General features: G+C 48.2%; 1 protein-coding gene across 1 annotated transcript in view; it reads right to left on the bottom strand.

The window, feature by feature from the left end:
* Positions 1–1,354: 1,354 nt before the first annotated feature.
* Positions 1,355–19,182, bottom strand: part of LOC140725190 (mitogen-activated protein kinase-binding protein 1-like) — a 244,878-nt gene continuing 227,050 nt past the window's right edge. Inside the window, exons 24-31 of the mRNA XM_073040322.1 lie at positions 17,689–17,834; positions 14,277–14,447; positions 12,858–12,981; positions 10,951–11,140; positions 9,063–9,312; positions 7,102–8,073; positions 4,774–4,859; positions 1,355–3,305 (exon numbers count right to left, since the gene is read on the bottom strand). Coding sequence (XP_072896423.1) covers positions 3,003–3,305; positions 4,774–4,859; positions 7,102–8,073; positions 9,063–9,312; positions 10,951–11,140; positions 12,858–12,981; positions 14,277–14,447; positions 17,689–17,834 — 2,242 coding nt within the window. The 3' untranslated portion in view covers positions 1,355–3,002. The remainder of the gene's footprint in view (positions 3,306–4,773; positions 4,860–7,101; positions 8,074–9,062; positions 9,313–10,950; positions 11,141–12,857; positions 12,982–14,276; positions 14,448–17,688; positions 17,835–19,182) is intronic.

Here is a 19,182-nt window from a genome sequence, read left to right as displayed (position 1 = left end):
TACTGGTATCTTGAGAGAAAGTACCAACTCTACTGGTATCTGAGGGAAAGTTCCAATTCTATTGGTATCTTGAGAGAAAGTACCAACTCTACTGGTATCTTGAGAGAAAGTACCAACTCTACTGGTATCTGAGGGAAAGTTCCAATTCTACTGGTATCTGAGGGAAAGTACCAACTCTCCTGGTACCTGAGAGAAAGTACCAACTATGCTGGTAATTGTGAGAGAAGGTACCAACTCTACTGGTATTTGAGAGGAAGTACCAACTCTATTGGTAATTGTGAGAGAAGGCACTGACTCTGCTGGTACCACCATGCTCACATTGAATTTCACAAAACAGATAAAAAATGGTTGCTGGTCCCAAGTTGCTAACTTCCTTGTGGCCATTCTTCACACATACGCCCTGACACCGGTTGGTCCAATTCCCCTGTGACTGAGGGGCACAGCCCTCACATTAGCACGCACCAATCTCCAGCAGGCATTGACCTGTATCTTTCCCAGCCTGGCAAAACAGAGGGAAATGGCATTCTCTGCCTCTTCCTCCACTGCCTGGCTGGAACCTGGGTCACACAGTTCCTTCCAGATATCCACGGCTCTACATCACACCACGTGATTTCTTTACACACACAGGTAAGGCAGTTTTTAATACTTGAAACACTTCTCCAAAAGCATGCAGCTTCTTTGAACATTTGTACGAAGTCTCTGCGTAATGTGCAGTTTTTTTAAAAAAAAGTTAATTTTAAAAACGTCTTTACAAAAAGAAAAACAAAGTTTGTCCATACTCAACTCTGGTCTTTTTAATGGACATTTCTTGTACTGAAGGCAAAAAGCCAGTGGTCTCTGCTGAGGGATTCTGACAACCAGGTACAAGTTCTTTCAATGGCGACCCACCTCTGTGCAGAGACCTCAAACAGTTTCGATCACACACTGCAAAGTACAGGAGATTCGCTTCTTGTAGAAAAAAGAACGAAGCTCTCTCTTAATTGATGTAGTAAAGTTTTGCATCATCATCTTCCTGAGGGAGCATAGAGTGCAAGGAGATACTAAAAGGTCAGGAATAGCAAAGAAATAAGGCTCCTGCCATCAGGAATGTACAGAACACTATGAAATACTTTGTCCTTACATAACATTTCCTTTTTTGCCAAGGTTTGGGTAAGAGGATTCTTGTTCACATTCTCAGACTCCTCTCTGGAGTCTGAATGTTTCCATCTATCCATTCTTGTGGTTCCTGTCCAGAGTTTAGGAGATTGCCGCCAACGATCTAAAGTTCTGGGAACTTTCTCTACGTGCCTAATGTTCCTGTCCAGGGTTTGAGAGTTCTCGTAATCCAAGGCTGAAGAGGTCCCCCCCCCCCCACCCCCAAGTTCTCACACTCCTGCCCACACTCAGTCTACACTCCAAGCAAATCTGTCCCAAAAGGACTACAGAGACCAATTCAAAGGCATTAGTTAGCTGTGTCATTCTACACCATTGATCAGACACAGGTCACACCACTGCAGTTCCCCGCTCTGCTACAGGATATCACAAATGGCATCTCTACTCTTCAACTAGTACTGAAGCCACAGCACTCAGCTCCCCCTCAGATCTGAACACAGCCTGATAGCAACTGGGGAAAGGGGGAGGAGTGTGAATTCTGGGGGAATGTGGAGGAAGGTCAATTCGGGAGGAATGTGTAGGAACATTAATTCAGGGGGAATGTGGAGGACAGTGAATTTGGGGAAATGTGGAGGTGGGTGAATTCAAGGGGAATGTGGTGGGTGAATTCAGGGGGATGTGGAGGAGAGTGAATTTGGGGGGAATGTGGAAGAGGGCAAATTCAGAGGGAATGTGGAGGAAGGTGAATTTGGGGGAATGTGGAGGTGGGTGAATTCAGGGGGAATGCGGAGGAGGGTGCATTCGAGGTGAAGATGGAGGAATGTGAACTCAGAGGAATGTGGAGGAGGGTGAATTCAGGGGGTTGTGGAGGTGAATGAATTCGGGGGGAATGAATGTGGAGGAGGGTGAGTTGGGGGAATATGGAAGAGGGCAAATTCGAGAATATGAAGGTGAATTTGGGGTTTTGAAGGGGAGTGAATTCGGGGGAATATGGAGGAGAGTGAATTCAGAGGGAATGTGGAGGTGGGTGAATTCAGGTGGAATGTGTAGGAGAGTGAATTCATGCTCGTGGTGAAGAAACTCTTCAGCCGTTTCATTCTGATTTCAGCAAGATATAAGCAAACACTGATGTTTTGGTAAATAAGACATTATTGTCACAGCAGGGGAAGAGGGAAGGTGTGGGGAAGAATGGTCTGCCCTACAGGAATGCACATTAATGTCATGGGTGGTAAGGAACACACACTGCATCATCAGCTTTCTCTCTCCTCAAAGGGAACATCAGCAAAGTTTTGGTGGCTGCAGCCAGTCTGTCTGTTACAGTCTTGGCCTTGTTCATATCGGGGTTCACACACCAGTAATCACTGTTTCCGAGTGATGCTCAGGTGGGGTGGGGAAGAGAAGGAAAATACCAGGAATGCAAGAGGGGTTGAAAGGGAACTGGAAAGCAGGTAGGATCGAGAAGGGAGATGGAAGAAGAGAGGCACCCTTATCTCAAGCCTGAAGGAGAGAACATATCACTGGCATCATTCCGCCTCAGCGTTCCCACATCTGTGTCGTGTGTCTTCACAGTTCATTCTCTTGGGTGACAAAGTAAAACAGGTCTCCCTCATGCCAAGGATCACCAGCCTCCCACCCGTGCCAGTAGGCCAAGGCAGGAGCTCCCTGCATCTCTCCTCAGGCTCTACTGGAGGGCAGGGGTCCAAATGGAGACCGAGGAACCGTTAACTCTGCCCTACAGGAGCCTGATTGGCAAATCAATGTAGGAAGAATGTCCGTACTGAGACACCAGACCCACGTTTCCTTGGGATCAGGCACAGCCGGGAGGGTGATCTAGTGGAAAGACTGTGTTTGTTGATATGGTTGTGGAGGGGTTAGGAGCAAGCCAATGATTGTACTGTGTCCTGTAGGCTTCATGGCTCTGCATCTTGCCTCCCTGCTGCTAGTTTCTGGTCCAACCTTCGTTCCACAGCCTGCAGTAAGAGTTCAGAGTACTGTTCCAGCAGAGCCAGCATCTTCTTGTCTTCAAAGCTCTGCCCCCTCACTGGGGGATTACTGGCCTGGTTAGATATGCGGCCTAGCCCTTGAGAAGGTAGCTCGGGGCCTGTGCCTGGCCACAGAAGACAGTCCAATTCCTTCCTCACAGAGGAAAATGTTTCAGAGAGAACGGCATTGACCTGGCAGCTCTCAGCTGAGGGGTCTTTATCACTGGTTACCTGCAAAGAATGAGAAAGGAGATAAGGAGCAAGGCCATCGTCCCTTCCTAAGTCCAACTGTCTTTAAAATCTGTGCTGATCTGATCTTCGCCCCACGTTCCTGCTTGATTCCTGAAAACCTTGACTTCCACATTTCCCAAAGGTGGTGGAGGATTGCAAGAGTCAAGGCTCTCAGACAGGAGAAATTCCTCCTCTTGTTCACCTTCAGAGAGCGATCCTTACTCCGAAATTTTGCTTCCTGATTCTAGATTCTCCCTGGAGAGGAAACACCCTCTCAACATCCGTCCTGTCAGACCCCCTCAGAATCTTCCATTTCAATAAGGTCACTTCTTTCTTATAAACCCAGGTGATTATAGATGCTGATGAATCTAATGTACAGATCCAATTTGATCATCTTTTCCGTTTAAGATAACTCCTTCATCTCACGAATCAGCTCAGTGAATATTCTCTGAACCGCAAGTGTAGCCCTTTTGACTAAACCTGTACTTAATGCCACAGGTGTGATCGTACTAACACCCATTATTATTGAAACAAGGCTTAAACTCAAGGGAGCATCTGCAATGGTTTCTCATTCTCTGAGGAGACTCTGCCAGCTCCCACACCCCATGGAATTAACACTGCTCTAAAGAGTGAACTACATCTAAGTATTCTACAAGGGCTGGACAGTCGCCACTTGTCCGTGCACCTGCTCTGAACACAGTGGCGATAGCTGGGAGCTTGAGGTTCTTGGTATAAACATCAACATTGCCCTGTCCTGGTCCCGCCTGCTAGGTGCTACGGCCAAGAAGGCTCACCAGCCTCTTTACTTCCTCAGAAGCTGAGAAAATGTCCCAGCTGATTAATTTTTATAGATACACCATAGAAAGCATCGTACCTGGATGCGTCTTGGCTGCCTCGGGAAAGCAGCCAATGAAAACAAAGACCCCTCCCACTGGGCAGGAGATACAAAAGCTTGAGAGTGCATACCGCCAGGCTCAAGGAACAGTCTCTATACCACTGCTGCCAGGCTCTTGAATGGACATCTCGTATGAACTGCTGATTTCCCAATCAACACGTCCTGGCGTTTGCACCTTACTGTCAGCCGCCACTTTCGCTGTAACTATACGGCCATAAGGCATTGGAGCAGAATTGGGCCATTCGGCCCACTGAGTTGTTGTCATGGCTGATCGGTTTCCCTCTCAACACCATTCTCCTGCCTTCTCCCTGTAACCTTTCATGCCCCAACTAATCCAGAACTTATCAACCTCTGCCTCGACCTGGCCTCCGCAGCCTCCTGTGGCAGTGAATTCCACAGATCCTCCACCCCCTGGCTAAAGGAATTCCTCCCCATCTCCGCTGTAAATGGACGTGACTCTAACACTTCATTCTGCGTACCGTTGTTGCTTTTCGCTTCGTAGCACCCTGGTGAGCTGAAGCTCGGCCTGTAAACAGAAGTAAGTGGCAATAATAAGCCAACCGTTACACTCACCGTACGATACAGGTTCAGGGCCCTCTGCAGACAGCTCTGTAGCTCGCTCACCAGGAGCTTGCAGCTCTGAACACTGACTGCTGCACCTGCCAAGAAAATAAAATTCCTGTTTGGTACCCACAATACCTTCACACGGATGAACTAGACACTAATAGCACAGAAGCAGGACATTCAGCCCATTGGGACCATGCCAGACAGAAACAGATTTTGTTAGCCCATGGCCCTGCGGTTCAGTGTTCACCAAGTTCTTTTTTCCTCCTTTGTGGTGAGATAGTCCACCTCGACTCCCCTTTCTGGCAGGAAGTTCCAGTACTTGCGGAGTGAAACGATCTCTCCCATGGTCCCCTCTACTACTTTCAGTAATGAACAGAAACCCACAACCCCTCCGCAGCAACAGCCGACAGGTGCCGGGAATCTGATAACAAAATGCCATTAGTCAACAGACCAGGCAGCATCATTGCGGGCAGAAACAGGTTTAATGATTCGGCTCGAAAACCCTTCGCATCAGAACTGGAAGGGTGAGGGAAAGAGGCATCTTTTACGTTGAGAGGGGTGCTGGAGAGTGTCTGCGGTAGGGTGGAGAATGAGGCTGTCCGGGTGACACAGGAGGTGGTGGAGGGAGGCGACTGAGAGCTGAGGAGCAGAATGCAGCAAATCAGGAGTAGAGGGGAAATCTGGAAATAGCCAGGAGAGACAGGAGCACCCGTGGAGAGAGCTAACCTGAGTTAGTGTACTGTGAGAGGTGGACGACCATGTATCAGGACTGAGGTTCCTTTGTTCAGGGCAGGAACAAACAAACACATGAACACAGGAGCAGGACACCACCCTGACTGCCCCCCCCCACCATTCATCATGACCATGGCTGATCACCTCCAGCTCTCTTCTCCTCGCCTGTACCTGTTCCATGTGTGCTTCCAGGCATGTCTAACACGCACCTTCTTTTTATCGTTAAATATTCCCAGTCCTCTAGCCAGCTCAACGCTCAGTGGGAAGATTATCACGGTGGTGGGTGGGAGGGGGGTAAGAGTGACAGGCAGTCCTCTAGCTGGCTCAACGCTCAGTGGGAAGATCATCACAGTGGTGGGTGGGACGGGGGTAAGAGTGACAGGCAGTCCTCTAGCTGGCTCAACGCGCAGTGGGAAGATCATCACGGTGGTGGGTGGGATGGGGGTAAGAGTGACAGGCAGTCCTCTAGCCAGCTCAACGCGCAGTGGGAAGATTATCACGGTGGTGGGTGGGATGGGGGTAAGAGTGACAGGCAGCTGGAAGCCCAGAGTCGCCCTCACAGAGTGAATGGATGTGTTCCATTAGTTACCAACTCTGTGTTTAACCAATATCACTCATTGCTTTAATATTGTGCACCACCTGGAAAAGAGACCAATTTTATGCAACCTATCCTCAAATCTGAATCACTTTAAGCCCTGGTAAACTGACTGTGCATCTTTTCCAGGGAACCCCTGGTGGAAGTAGGGGTGGTGAAGGGTTCCGTTTTTGCCAACACCTTGCATGGGGCTCACAGGTGCGAGATGTGTCACGGTAACAGGATCAGCGTCCACAGTGGGGGCCCTTAGTTTAGAAAAGGTGGCTATGGAGAGAATCTAAAACTAGGAGTTGCTGTTTGAAGATAAGGAGGCGTCCGTTCAAGGCAGAGAAAAGGTGGACTTTTTCTCTCACAGATGCTCTTTTAAACGTTGAGTCTCCCTCTGGGCATTGGTGAAGTCAATGTCTGTGTGTTTTTAAGGCAGGTTCTTGAAAGCAAGTGGAGGAAAGGGTAGCAGGGGTTTGAAGGAACAGAGCCTACAACCAGAACAGCCACAATCCCGTTAAATGGCAGAGCAGGCAGCTGGGGCTGAGCTGCATCCCACCAGGGCTCCCTGCACGAGGCATGGGACAGGAGGGGATGCCCTGGGGCAGCTAGCTGACTACATTAGCCCAACAGTGCGAGGCAGAAGAGGGAGAATGAACAAAGGAGCAGGGGAGAAAATAATTGGCGCTTTCACTCGGAAACTTCACTTGCAAGATAACTAGGATAAAGCAAACGAGGAACGAAGCAGGCGGAAGCATCAGAGAATATCAGGCAGCAGAGGAACAGGCCCTTCAGCCCACCAAGCCCCTGCTAACCATCAAGACTCCATTCCCATCGACAGCACCACGATTCCACCACGCACCCATACCACGGAGCCAATTAACCCACAATCATTGGGAAGTGAGAGGAAACTGGAGTGAGGAGGGTTCTGGAGCAGCATGCCACGATCCGACAGATCGTGGAAATAAAAGCAAAGGAAACAGTACAAGACTGGAAGGGAGAAGATGGGACTCCATTCATACCTGCATCCTTTGGAATGGATTTTTCAGATAAAGAAGGGTGGGTTGCTGCTGGGGCTGCACCTACAGCCTGGCCACTTGCTGCTGGAAATCTGGGTAAAGAGTCCGAGGCTTCTTTCTGCAGTCTGACAAACATGGATGCAGATGGAGAATGGGAAGTTGCTGGCTGACGAGATTTAACAGATGTCCCTCCCTGTGTCTCCTGGGGACCTTGGGCAAAGGCCCGTGGAGTTGAGGGAACAGCTGCCTCCTGTCCAGGTGTGGGAGCAGTGTCCCCCTTCCTCTCCTGGATTTCCCTGTGCGTGTCGGGCACAATGCCTGCCAAGGAGCTCCATTTCGTTCCTGCCGGTAAATCTGGCAGTCGGATGCACTCTGATAGACATGAAGCCTTCACCTTGATGGGTGGTGAGAAAGAAGCCAAGGAAGGTTTGTCAGGCAGCGACTTGGGGAGGTCGAGGAACAAGCTTGCCCTTGTGCCAAGGTTTAGTTTAGGCTGAGAGTTATTAGTAGGGGACACTGCTGAACTTGCAGACTGCTGCAACAAAGGCTTGGAGCTTACAGTCTCTCTCCAGTTCTGTTTTGTCATCTCCTGTTTGTGGAAGATTTCAGTCACTATGTCCGTGTTAGTTAAAGGCGAGGACCTGGGTGACAATTCCAGAGGTTGACCGTTGGCACTGCTTTCCACAATTGATGGATCCTCGCCATTCCCAGTGAGGTTCAGGCTGTCTCCTACTGAAACGCTACGGGACATTTTGGCTATGGAGCTGGTGGTGGGGTTCATGTAGGATTTCTGTTTCATGCCCTTTCCCTGAGCGCCCTCCTTCGCCAGTGATAACGACGTAACGTCCACTTTGCTGGACCCAGGGGGTGTGGTCCTTCGCTGGTTGGTTCTGGTGTCCTTTTCAGGGGCGGCCACTGAGTGGGGACACAGCTTTGCAGTTGTGACCGCAGCAGACGTTGCATTGGCTATGCAAACTAAACAGGACAAAGACAAAAGTAAGAGCTAATCAAAAAGCAGGTTTACAAGGGCTGTACCACTCAATCGATCTCGTCACTGTCGCTCTTCATATTAGCCAGTAATAATGTTCCCCCGCAACAGAGATGGTGCTCAGCCTGAGAGCAGTGGGGCCTCAATACCATTAGATTCTTATCAATACAAAACAGTCATCGTACACATTTCTCTGTGAGGAGTGGGCTCTCTACAGGGAGCGGTCATCGCTACAGGACTGAGGACACAGAGAGATACAACACTTCCTGCATCAGTGTGATTTGCTTCACTTGTTGAGGAGTCTATCTGCGGGCAGATCAATTCTCTTTGCATTTAAACCTATTGTCTGTCATTTGCTCTATCAGCAGTCCTGGGGACATTATGGTCCATTCCACCACACTTCTGCCATTGAGTTGGCTCCTCCCCCAATGCCTTAAACCTGTGTTTAAAGCTAAAATGCAGAGGTGACTGAACTTCAGCATCAATCAGGCTTGAGAATTAACCTGACAAAAATCTGCAGATGCTGGAAATCCAAAGCAACACACACAAAATGCTGGAGGAACTCAGCAGGTCAGGCAGCATCTGTGGAAAAGAGTGAACTGTCAACATTTTGGGCTGAGACCCTTCTTCAGGTTCTCAGCCCGAAACATCGACTGTACTTTTTTCCATAGATGCTGCCTGGCCTGCTGAGCTCCTCCAGCATTTTGTGCGTGCGGCTTGAGAACTACTAACCATTGCCAAGACTCCCATGACACCACTTTATTGCAGGGAACATACCTTTCATCCATTTGACTGATTATTCCCACACCGCTCGCAGGACAGCTACAATCTGAGGCACATTTGAATAGGAGATCTTTCTCTTACTAATTCTTTGTTTGGAAAGAGTCAAATTCAAAACTTAGGGCATTTGCACAGCCCAGCAGACAGGAACAAGTGAGAGTTTTTCATCGTTTCGGGGCATCATCTTTTTCCTTACCTTCATGAATCAGGTCATGGACTGACTGGGACTTTCTGATGGATGGACTGGGCGATACAGCCGGACTGGGAAGTGCTGAGGAAGACTGTCCTTTTACGGACACCACGGATACTTTCCGTGTCTCCAGAGCCAGGCTTCGCTTTCTCTGGGTGTGTGTTGCTTTGACAGATGTTGGAACGAGACTGGATTCCATTCGGGGCGAGGTTCTCACTGAGATTTTACATGGGGCTGAATTCAGGTTTGCCGTAAGCTGCAGGAAAAGACAGAAGACAAGGTAATATCTTAGCAGAGGTGCTCACAGATAAGCACTGACATGTTTCCAGAAAGTCTCTGACAGACCGACTCACCAATCCCTCCCAATTTGTGTGACGCTATAAACTGCTGGGACTCAATCCTGGAAGGGTCATGAATGTGTAAGTTTTCATTTTTCCTGCAATCATATGTCTATAAGCACGTTGCTTCTGTTGTCTTCTATAAACAACCTCCCACATTAGTAGTTTATCTGGTTAATCAAACACAAGGTGAATTTTACGTAAGAAAACAAAATATTCAAGGCTATTTGGTCCCCATGCCGATGCTGGTTCATTTGATCCTCCTCCTTCCCCACTGGACTGTAATCTTTCTTAAACTTTTAAATATTCATCCAGTTAGCCATTAAAAATCCCTACTTCTGGGTGGGCAGGGTGGAGATCTGTCTCTACCAAAGGAGGTGTAAGGTGCTCCTTCCCTCTGCTAGCCTGCTGGTCACCCCTGGGCAAGGTGTGGCATCTGCTTAGTACCCCCCCCCCCCGACCCCTGATCAGGTCATGGGAAGCCGCCAGAGGAGGTGGTGGATGGTCTTAGGAGCAGCTGGTGCGTATCACAAGTCCCGGTTAGGCGACCACTGATGCCAGGAAGACAATCTCTGAAGAGTCTTGATATTGGCTGGGGGTCACCCGTCTGGTAAAGACACTGCCCAGAACCACTTCTGTAGAGAAATTTGCCAAGAACAATCACTGTCACCGTGATCATCTACGTCATTCGCCATGTCACATGATGATAACGATAACTAAATCTCTCGGGTGGTGAATAGAAGAGCGCTACTCACCAAGTTGAATAATTACTTTCTCATCTACCCTCTGGTTGCTTTCAATACTCCAGTTACCACTCTCCGTGCCATTGATAGGTTTCTCCTTACTTACTCAACCCAAAACCCAGCACTGGCAATAAATCGTTCCCAAGCAGCCCCTATCTCCTGGACATCTTTATGTCAATGAAACCCTTTATCCCTGACTATATTCAGTTTGGGGTGTATGGGGTGTCTAGGGAGGGGTAGCACCTCTGGTGGGGGGCCTGCCGTGCCTTTTTCAGGGCAGCTCGTCCACCTTTGTTCCCCACCTGGTGCTCAGCTCTCACCTGTGGCTCCAAGTAGCTGTAACACGCGCAGCGGCCACAACACGGTAAACCGTCTCGGCAGACGGGCCAAACCAGGTGAGGGTGGCCGATGGGTCTTCGACCCTCGGTGAGGTAGAGGATTTGTCTATCCCAGTGTGTGAAGTCTGGCCCTGGCAGACTGAGCGGAGGAGACCGATTAATGGTCCAACGGTCAAGGAGGCAGGCCAGCAGGCGTTTGTGGAGCGCTAAGAGCACGACAAGGCACTTAGATGTGGTGATCCCTTTAAACTCACCCGGCAGAAGGCAAAGGCAAACCACTGCTGTAACCTGCCACGAACATGACTTCCCAATGTGTCAGAGAGGCGTGGAGAGAAATCGTCCGCCAAATGGAAATTCCAGATGTGACCTAACGATGACGACGATATTCAGTTCAAGCTCCTCTATGTGTTCTCCAGAGCCTTGACCACAGCAGAATCAGAGGTGGTGATTTAAATACAAGTAATTCAGTACTTACTTCATCTGGTTGTTTCTGATCAATATTTTGGTATTTCACTGCTTCCTCTGGCCTCTGAAGCTCATGCCCACTGCTCTCCCTCTTCAGCATGAAGACCTCCTGCCCTTCCTGCTCTGAGGTAGGAACCGTCAACTGAATGGTTCTCACCTCTCCATTCTGAAAGAGCTTGGACGTATGAGTTGGCGAGTTCCTAATGACACAGAAAGGTCAACGGTGTAACTATTTAGTAAAACAGCAATTGGGGAATCTCACAATTAAAACAGGGGAAGAGATCATCTTGGGCAAATTCACTGATCTAGATAGATAGATAGATAGATAGATACTTTATTCATCCCCTTGGGGAAATTCAACATTTTTTCCAATGTCCCATACACTTGTTGTAGCAAAACTAATTACATACAATACTTAACTCAGTAAAAATATGATATGCCTCTAAATCACTCTCTCAAAAAGCATTAATAATAGCTTTTAAAAAGTTCTTAAGTAGTTTACTTAAATACATTAAATACAATCAATCCCGGCACTTTAACATATCTTACTCCTGGTGGTTGAATTGTAAAGCCTAATGGCATTGGGGAGTATTGACCTCTTCATCCTGTCTGAGGAGCATTGCATCAATAGCAACCTGTCGCTGAAACTGCTTCTCTGTCTCTGGATGGTGCTATGTAGAGGATGTTCAGGGTTTTCCATAATTGACCGTAGCCTACTCAGCGCCCTTCGCTCAGCTACCGATGTTATACTCTCCAGTACTTTGCCCATGACAGAGCCCGCCTTCCTTACCAGCTTATTAAGACGTGAGGCGTCCCTCTTCTTAATGCTGCCTCCCCAACACGCCACCACAAAGAGGGCATTCTCCACAACTGACCTATAGAACATCTTCAGCATCTCACTACAGACATTGAATGACGCCAACCTTCTAAGGAAGTACAGTCGACTCTGTGCCTTCCTGCACAAGGCATCTGTGTTGGCAGTCCAGTCTAGCTTCTCGTCTAACTGTACTCCCAGATACTTGTAGGTCTTAACCTGCTCCACACATTCTCCATTAATGATCACTGGCTCCATATGAGGCCTAGATCTCCTAAAGTCCACCACCATCTCCTTGGTCTTGGTGATATTGAGACGCAGGTAGTTTGAGTTGCACCATATCACAAAGTCCTGTATCAGTTTCCTATACTCCTCCTCCTGTCCATTCCTGACACACCCCACTATGGCCTTGTCATTTCCCAGCCTTTGATATAAAGCCTTAGTTGGACTGTTTTCTGAATTCCACTTGCAGGGTTGGATTTTTACATGGACCATGTCATGGTTTAGAGGTGACAGTCTCACTCAGTTATGGAAAGCACCTTGTTTCTTGCTGTTGGGTCTTCCAGTAGGTCAATGGACTGCCAGTCAGAGGGCCTGGAAGTTCAGTTCTGAGGTTTTACTAATTTAAGAGGAAAGCGTTTGGCTTCTTTTAATAGGAGCTGGGTCACACACTCGTGCTGAATACTGAAAAGCAACCAGCAGTCACATAGCCACACATTCAGGGACTGTAGCCCAAATATTCAGTGTTGTACTGGTGCTGAAGGTGGGCTGGAGCCTGTATTAGTGCTGGCCCATCATAACAGGCTCTGGGGATCCACAGTAAAGTCCTGGAAACTCAGTTACTGCATTTTGGACTCTCAGTTTATGTGGCAGTGTTGGAGATGTGAGTCTGGCACACTGGAGTGCTGGACTTCCAGTTATGGGGCACTGTAGTGGAAACTCGTTTAGAGGGAGCCACAGTGTGGGACACCTGGTTATAGAGAGTGAAATCCTACGTCACAAATATAATGTGTCGGGCACCCTTTTGTAGCAGCACACGCTCCCTAAACGATTCAACTCTTGAATTAATAACACATCCGACATAACAAATTTCCCACACTGACCTGAAACTTGAAGTTAACGATCGAGAGAGGAACCTCGCAGAAATGCTCAGTCGAGGGTTTAGCAGTTCCTCAGTGTCTCCCATGGACAGTGACTTCGGCTTCTCCAGCCGCTGGTCAGCTTTCACTGTGACACAACAGACATTATTAAAAGAAAGGGTGACCAGTGTTGAAGGAAGCATGGGAGTAGGTTCATGTACCAATCTCAGACGGCACAGGATAGACAAACAGAAACTCTTGCATGCAAGTAATATCTATCATATCCCTTCTGTGGCTTCCAAAGTATTTTACGTACAAAACATAACGTCCAAAGTGTAGACATTAATGTAGGAAATATGGGGTCCAATTCCACACATGGCTCCTACAAACAGCTGCATCAAAATGATGAGACAATCTGTTCTTAATGTTCACTGAGGGGTGAATGTTGGCCAGAATACTACAGAATATTAAAAAATCCCTTTATTTGTTATTTCAATTCATAATTCAAAACCAATGTAATTTGAAACCATGAAGTCCAACATATCACTAAGGATTAATTTTCTGCATTCCCATTTAGACTCTTCCCTGCAACTCTTGGTACTGTCAGTGACGAGCACGGTGAACGGTTTCACCAGGACATTGTGGTCATGGAGAAACAGTATCAGGGTAACTGGAATCCATCGATGCTGGCTGATTATTATTAGAGACTGTAGTACACTGAGTACAAATGAAAATCATCAACAAAACATTTTTAGCTTCGTTGAACTATTGCAAAGCGTTAGCACTGTTATACAATTAAATGCATTATATTCAATAAAAGTTAATTTCTTGTTTCTCCAAATTCCTCTGTGATACAAGAGGTCTGAAATTATATTTGTGCTCAGCTTCAAGAGGTCTACCATAAACAAAAAAAAATATTTCTGAGGAAGCAAAACCTCTGAAAAAATTTGCTGTCCAGTGCTATTCCCCAGAGGGCTCCGGTAGGGCTACCAGGGGCCGTCTGACTGTGAAGGCGTGGACAGAGACTTTTCAGGCAGTCATTAAACACACTGCCAGCAGCCAGTGACGTAGGCCACAGTCAAAGCCGATCAGTGTACTCTACTTATTGGAGAAGGGGTAAGTCTGCAGTCCTGGGTGGCACTGGAAGGAGAAGCTGGTCAAAGTGTTGAGAGCACGCACCCAGCAGATAAAGGCATTCGGCTGGTCTGCTCAGTGGCTACAGACCCCCCCTGTAGTCAGTCAGGGCAGTAGAACTAGCTGTGCCTCATCGATGAAGAGCTCTGCACTCTCAGAAGGATGTGGGTTTGCCCCACCACAGATTTGAGCACAAGGATCTAGGCTGACACTCTCAATGAAGGAGATGAAGTCCTGACAAATTACAAAGTGCATTGAAGATCTGTCACAAATGCATTCCTTCCCTCTTCAAAGCAGAGACATTCTCACCTCCAACACCCTCATCCGCCAAGGTCCCAAAATGCTGCTTCAGGAACTTCTCCTGATCCGGCGTTCTCGGCACGACTGTCTCCCGTGGGAAGCTCCTGCTGAGCTCGTCCTCTTCCTCTTCCATGTCGGAGGAGATCCCATCCACGCTCAGAGGCTCCGTACATTCGGAATCTATCACATTAACACAAAGGAGCACTTTTACCCAGACCTTGTCACTGGCACTCTTCTGCCTTGTGTCGCGCCGCACTCCACTTGTGTGGAGTGCAGATGTTCACTGGCAGAGGCTCTGAACCAGTCACTGTGCTAGCACAGGAGAACTATTGGTAAGTTATCAGGGAGCACTGTTAAGAAGAAGTTAAAGAACAGCGCTGGAGTGGGACAAGATGTTGCCGAGGCTACACGTGGATTATTGTGTACGGTTTTGGTCACCTTGCTGAAGGAATGATGCCATTAAACTCAAAAGAGTAGAAAGAGGGTTTATGAGAATGTTGCCAGAACCCAAGGGCCTGAGTTACAGGGAGAGACTGGGCTGGCCAGAACTTTAGAACACAGAACAGTACAGCACAGTCCAGGCCCTTCGGCCCACGAGGCCAGAGCCAACTTTAAACCTACTCCAAAATCAATATAACTCTTCCCTTCACATAACCTACCATTTCTCATTCATGCCCCAAATGTATCTGCCTCTCCCACCAATGCGTTTCAGGCACCCACCACTCTCTGTGTATAAAACCTACCTCTGGCATCCCTCCTCCTACTCAATCCTCAAAGTTATGCCCTCCTGTATCAGCCCACTCTGCCTTGGGAAAAAGTCTCTGGCTATCCACTCTATCCATGCCTCTTACCATTTGTATACATCTATTATGTTGCCTTTCACCTTCCTTCTATCCAAACAGAAAAGTCCTAGCTCACTCACACTAACCTCATAAGACATGGTCTCTAATCCAGGAACCATCCTGGTAAATCTCCTCTGCACCCTCTTTAAAGTTTCTATATCCTTCCTATAATGAGGCGACCAGAAATGAACATGATACCCCAAATGTGGTCTAACCAGAGTTTTAATGCTGCAAGTTGCTACATTACCTCACAGCTCTTGAACTTAATCCCCCAACACAACATACTCAAAATGCGGGAGGAACTCAGCAGGCCAGGCAGTACCAATGGAAAAGGGTAAACAGTCGACATTTCAGGCCGAGACCCTTCAACAGGTCTGGAAAGGAAGGGGGAAGAAGCCAGAATAAGAAGGTGGGTGGAGTGGAGGAAGTAATTCAAGGTGAAAGGTGAAACTGGGAGGGGGAGGGGTGAAGTGAAGAGCTTGGAAGTTGATTGGTGAAGAGATAAAGGGTTGGAGAAGGGGGAATCTGTCGGGAGAGGAAAGAAGACCATGAAAGGAAGGGAAGGAGAGGAGCACCAGGGAGAGGATGGGCAGGTAAGGAGGTTAAGTGAGAGAGGGAAATGAGAATAGGGAATGGTGAAGGGGAGGGGGGGCATCATCGGAAGTTAGAGAAGTCGATGTTCATGCCATCAGGTTGGAGGCTACCCAGATGGAATATAAGGTGCCACACTTCCAACCTGAGTGTGGCTTCATTGTGACAGTAGAGGAGGCCATGGACTGACCTGTCGGAATGGGAGTGGGAAGTGGAGCTGAAATGGGTGGCCACTGGGTGATCCTGCTTTTTCTGGCGGTTGGAGCATAGGTGCTTGGTGAAGCCGTCTCCCAATCTACATCGGGTCTCATCGATATACGGGAGGCCACACCGGGAGCACAAACTGGCTGCAACACGACATGTGCCTTCCTATCAACGTGCACTGCGCCTCTGGGGAATGCACGCACGTGAACCTCCATATCCAGGACCTTTGCTCCTCCACACCCTTAACCCTGCCGTTAACCCTTTACTCTCCGGCACAGAGTTTGACTGTGGGGCCTGCGCAGCCTGTGAACATGAATTCTCGCCGGTGTTGCGTACTGAAGTGTAGCGGGAGCCGCGATATCGAGAGTGGCTGTCGGAGGGCTCTGTACTCAGTTTGCTGATTCTCGAGTCGGGGAACTTGAAATAAAAAGCAAAGCTTCAGACTGACTGTAACATTGAAATAGCGACTGCTGTCTCCCCCGTCACTGTGAAAGGAGCAATATCTGTCTCTCCCTCGTTAGTGAGGGGGAGAGAGCGTGTGGGATGTCAGAATGGTTGGAGTGAAGAGTTAGTTTTAGAGACCATGGCCTCTCCTTGGGGGCTTTGCTGTTGCTGGCATGGTGGGTGGGGGGATGCTTTATGTTAGAGCAAGTGTGGGGGGGGGGTTGATGCGGCTTGCTGCTGCTGCTTGTGCATGGGAGGGGGCAAGGGGCTTTTACATCTTCTTTCTGTCATTCATTCTTGGGGGTTTATTTTTCTTCTGTTTCAAGGGTGTCTGTGGAGAGTAGGAACTTCAGGTTTTATATTGTACACATTCTCTGATATTAAACGGAACTATTGATCTTATGGAGCTGTACAACATCATGAGGATTGTAGACAAGGTGAATGCATGCAGACTCTTTCCCAGAGAAAGGGAACCAAAAACATGGGTTAAGAAGAGAGGGGAAAGATTCACAGGGGACCTGAGGGGCAGCTTCACACAGAGCATGGTGCATATATGGAACGAGCTGCCAGAGAAAGTACTTGGGGCAGGTATAATAATGACATTTAAAAGACGATCAGAAAAATACACGGATAGGAAAAGTTTTAGAGGGATTTGGGCAATGGATTGCCCAAATTTAGATGGGATTTAGATGGACACCTTGTATGGCTCAGATGGGCTAGGCCTATGAGCCTGTTCTGTGATCTATATTCTATAAATCAGGGGTGTCAAACTCATTTTAGGTCACGGGCCAGATTGAGCAAAATGCAGCTTCATGCGGGCCGGATCAGTCAGACGCGTGTGAACGCAGCTTTCGTTGCCTCCATTTTTTCAGCCTGCTCTCATGTGTCTCAGTCTCTGCTATAACTACAAAGTGTTTCACTTTACAAATTCCGTTTCTTATGAAGAAGACTGCCGACTAAACACTAAAAACCCTGAAAACCTGGAACCTGAATAAACTCAGCATTAGCCATATCATACGCCATAGGCGCTTTGATTACCGGGGCCAGCTTTAATAGTAATTAGATATTATCTCGCAGGCCAAAGATAATTCCACCGCGGGCCGGGTTTGGCCCGCGGGCCTTGAGTTTGACATATATGCTATAAATGTATGACATAAGATGGAGGTTTATGAAGATGGGAGGGTCATAAGGACAGGAAAGCCATGGACAGAATGGCTGTTACTGACCCTTATGTTTGATAATGTTCAAATATAACCTGAGATTTACAGGGGAAAAGTAAGACATCCACTCCCTCGGTGGCAGTAATGAGTACGGACTGAAAATGCCTGCTGGGTTCTAACCTTCATGTGGATGTTCCGGGCTGGAGAAGTGGCCACTGGAGTAATCCACGGAACAGGCACTGTCTGGGCTATGCTTCTCCGCTAGGCCGTGGCTACAGAAATCCTTCTCCTGCATCCCCTTCTGCAACTCCTTCACCTGGTACTCACTGCCAGAGACAGAAACAAAGCATTAACATTGCCAGACTCGCTTCAGACTCACACGTCAAGAAGGTAAGGATATAAACAGCTAAGGTACCGATTGCAAGTCAGCAGTGTAACACATCCCCAGTGGAAAGGGATGGTCTGGAAAGTGGCCTACAGCACGAGCATTTCACTGGTAAGACCTTCATTTATTGCCCATTCCTAAGAGATGGGAGTGAGGCACTGTCTTCAACCACCATGCAGTGAAGACACTCTTTACACTGATGTCCCTACAGTCTACTACTCATAGTCTTCCAATAATGAGTTAATAATGTTCTGGTTAGGCACAGGAGGACGTTCAGCCAGAGACTCATTTCACCGAGATGCAACACTGAGCGACATAGGAAGTCATTCCTCCCTGTGGCCATCAAACTTTACAACTCCTCCCTCAGAGGGTCAGACACCCTGAGCCAATAGGCTGGTCCTGGACTTATTTCCACTTGGCATGATTTACTTGTTATTATTTAATTATTTATGGTTTTATATTGCTATATTTCTACACTATTCTTGGTTGGTGCGGCTGTAACGAAACCCAATTTCCCTCGGGATCAATAAAGTCTGTCTGTCTGTAATCCATCCTCAAGTTGATTCTAGGCATGCTCTAACGCATGGGTCCCCAATCTTTTTTATGCCATGGACCCCTACTTGGGTGGCAGGGGGGAGATATGTCTCCACCAAAGCCACTCCTCCCCTCCGATAGCCTGCAAGGTGTAGCACCTGCTTATCCCACCCCCCCCCCCCCCCCGATCAGGGTCATATGAAGCCATGGGAACCAGGTGGAGGATGGTCGTATGAGCAGCTGGTTCATGTCGGAAGTCCTGGTTACGAGACCACTGACGCCAGGCAGGCAATCTCTGAAGAGTTCAGGGTGCAGGAGGATGTTTGGGGACCCAGAGTTGGGTCAGGGAGAGAGCGGTGTCTGGGGAAAAGGGGGGGGGGGAGTAGGGGAACATAGGTCTGGTGGCGAGATCCCATTGGAAAAGGTGGAAGTTTCGGAGAATGACAATTTGGGTGAAGGAGCTCGTGGGGTGCTAGGTGAGGACAAGGGGAACCCTACCTGGGGAGGAGGAAAGGGCTGAGGGCCGATGTGCAGAAAATGGATGCGGGCTGCATTGATGCCAGTGCTGGTGATAGGGAGACCCTGCTTTTTGAAAAATGATGCCAATAATTCAGATGTCTTCATGAGAACAGGTGTGCAAAGGTAGAGGACCAGAAGAGAATGGCATCCTTGCAAGTGACAGGGCAGGAAGAGGTGACTGTTCATAGAGTAAGATGGTGTTAGTGTAGAATTAATGTAGATAGATGGCTGAAGGC

Source organism: Hemitrygon akajei, chromosome 3 (genome assembly GCF_048418815.1).
Source record: "Hemitrygon akajei chromosome 3, sHemAka1.3, whole genome shotgun sequence".
Taxonomy (NCBI): Eukaryota; Metazoa; Chordata; class Chondrichthyes; order Myliobatiformes; family Dasyatidae; genus Hemitrygon; species Hemitrygon akajei.
The sequence above is the reverse complement of the archived record's forward strand: the minus strand, read 5'-3'. Positions and strand labels throughout refer to the sequence as shown.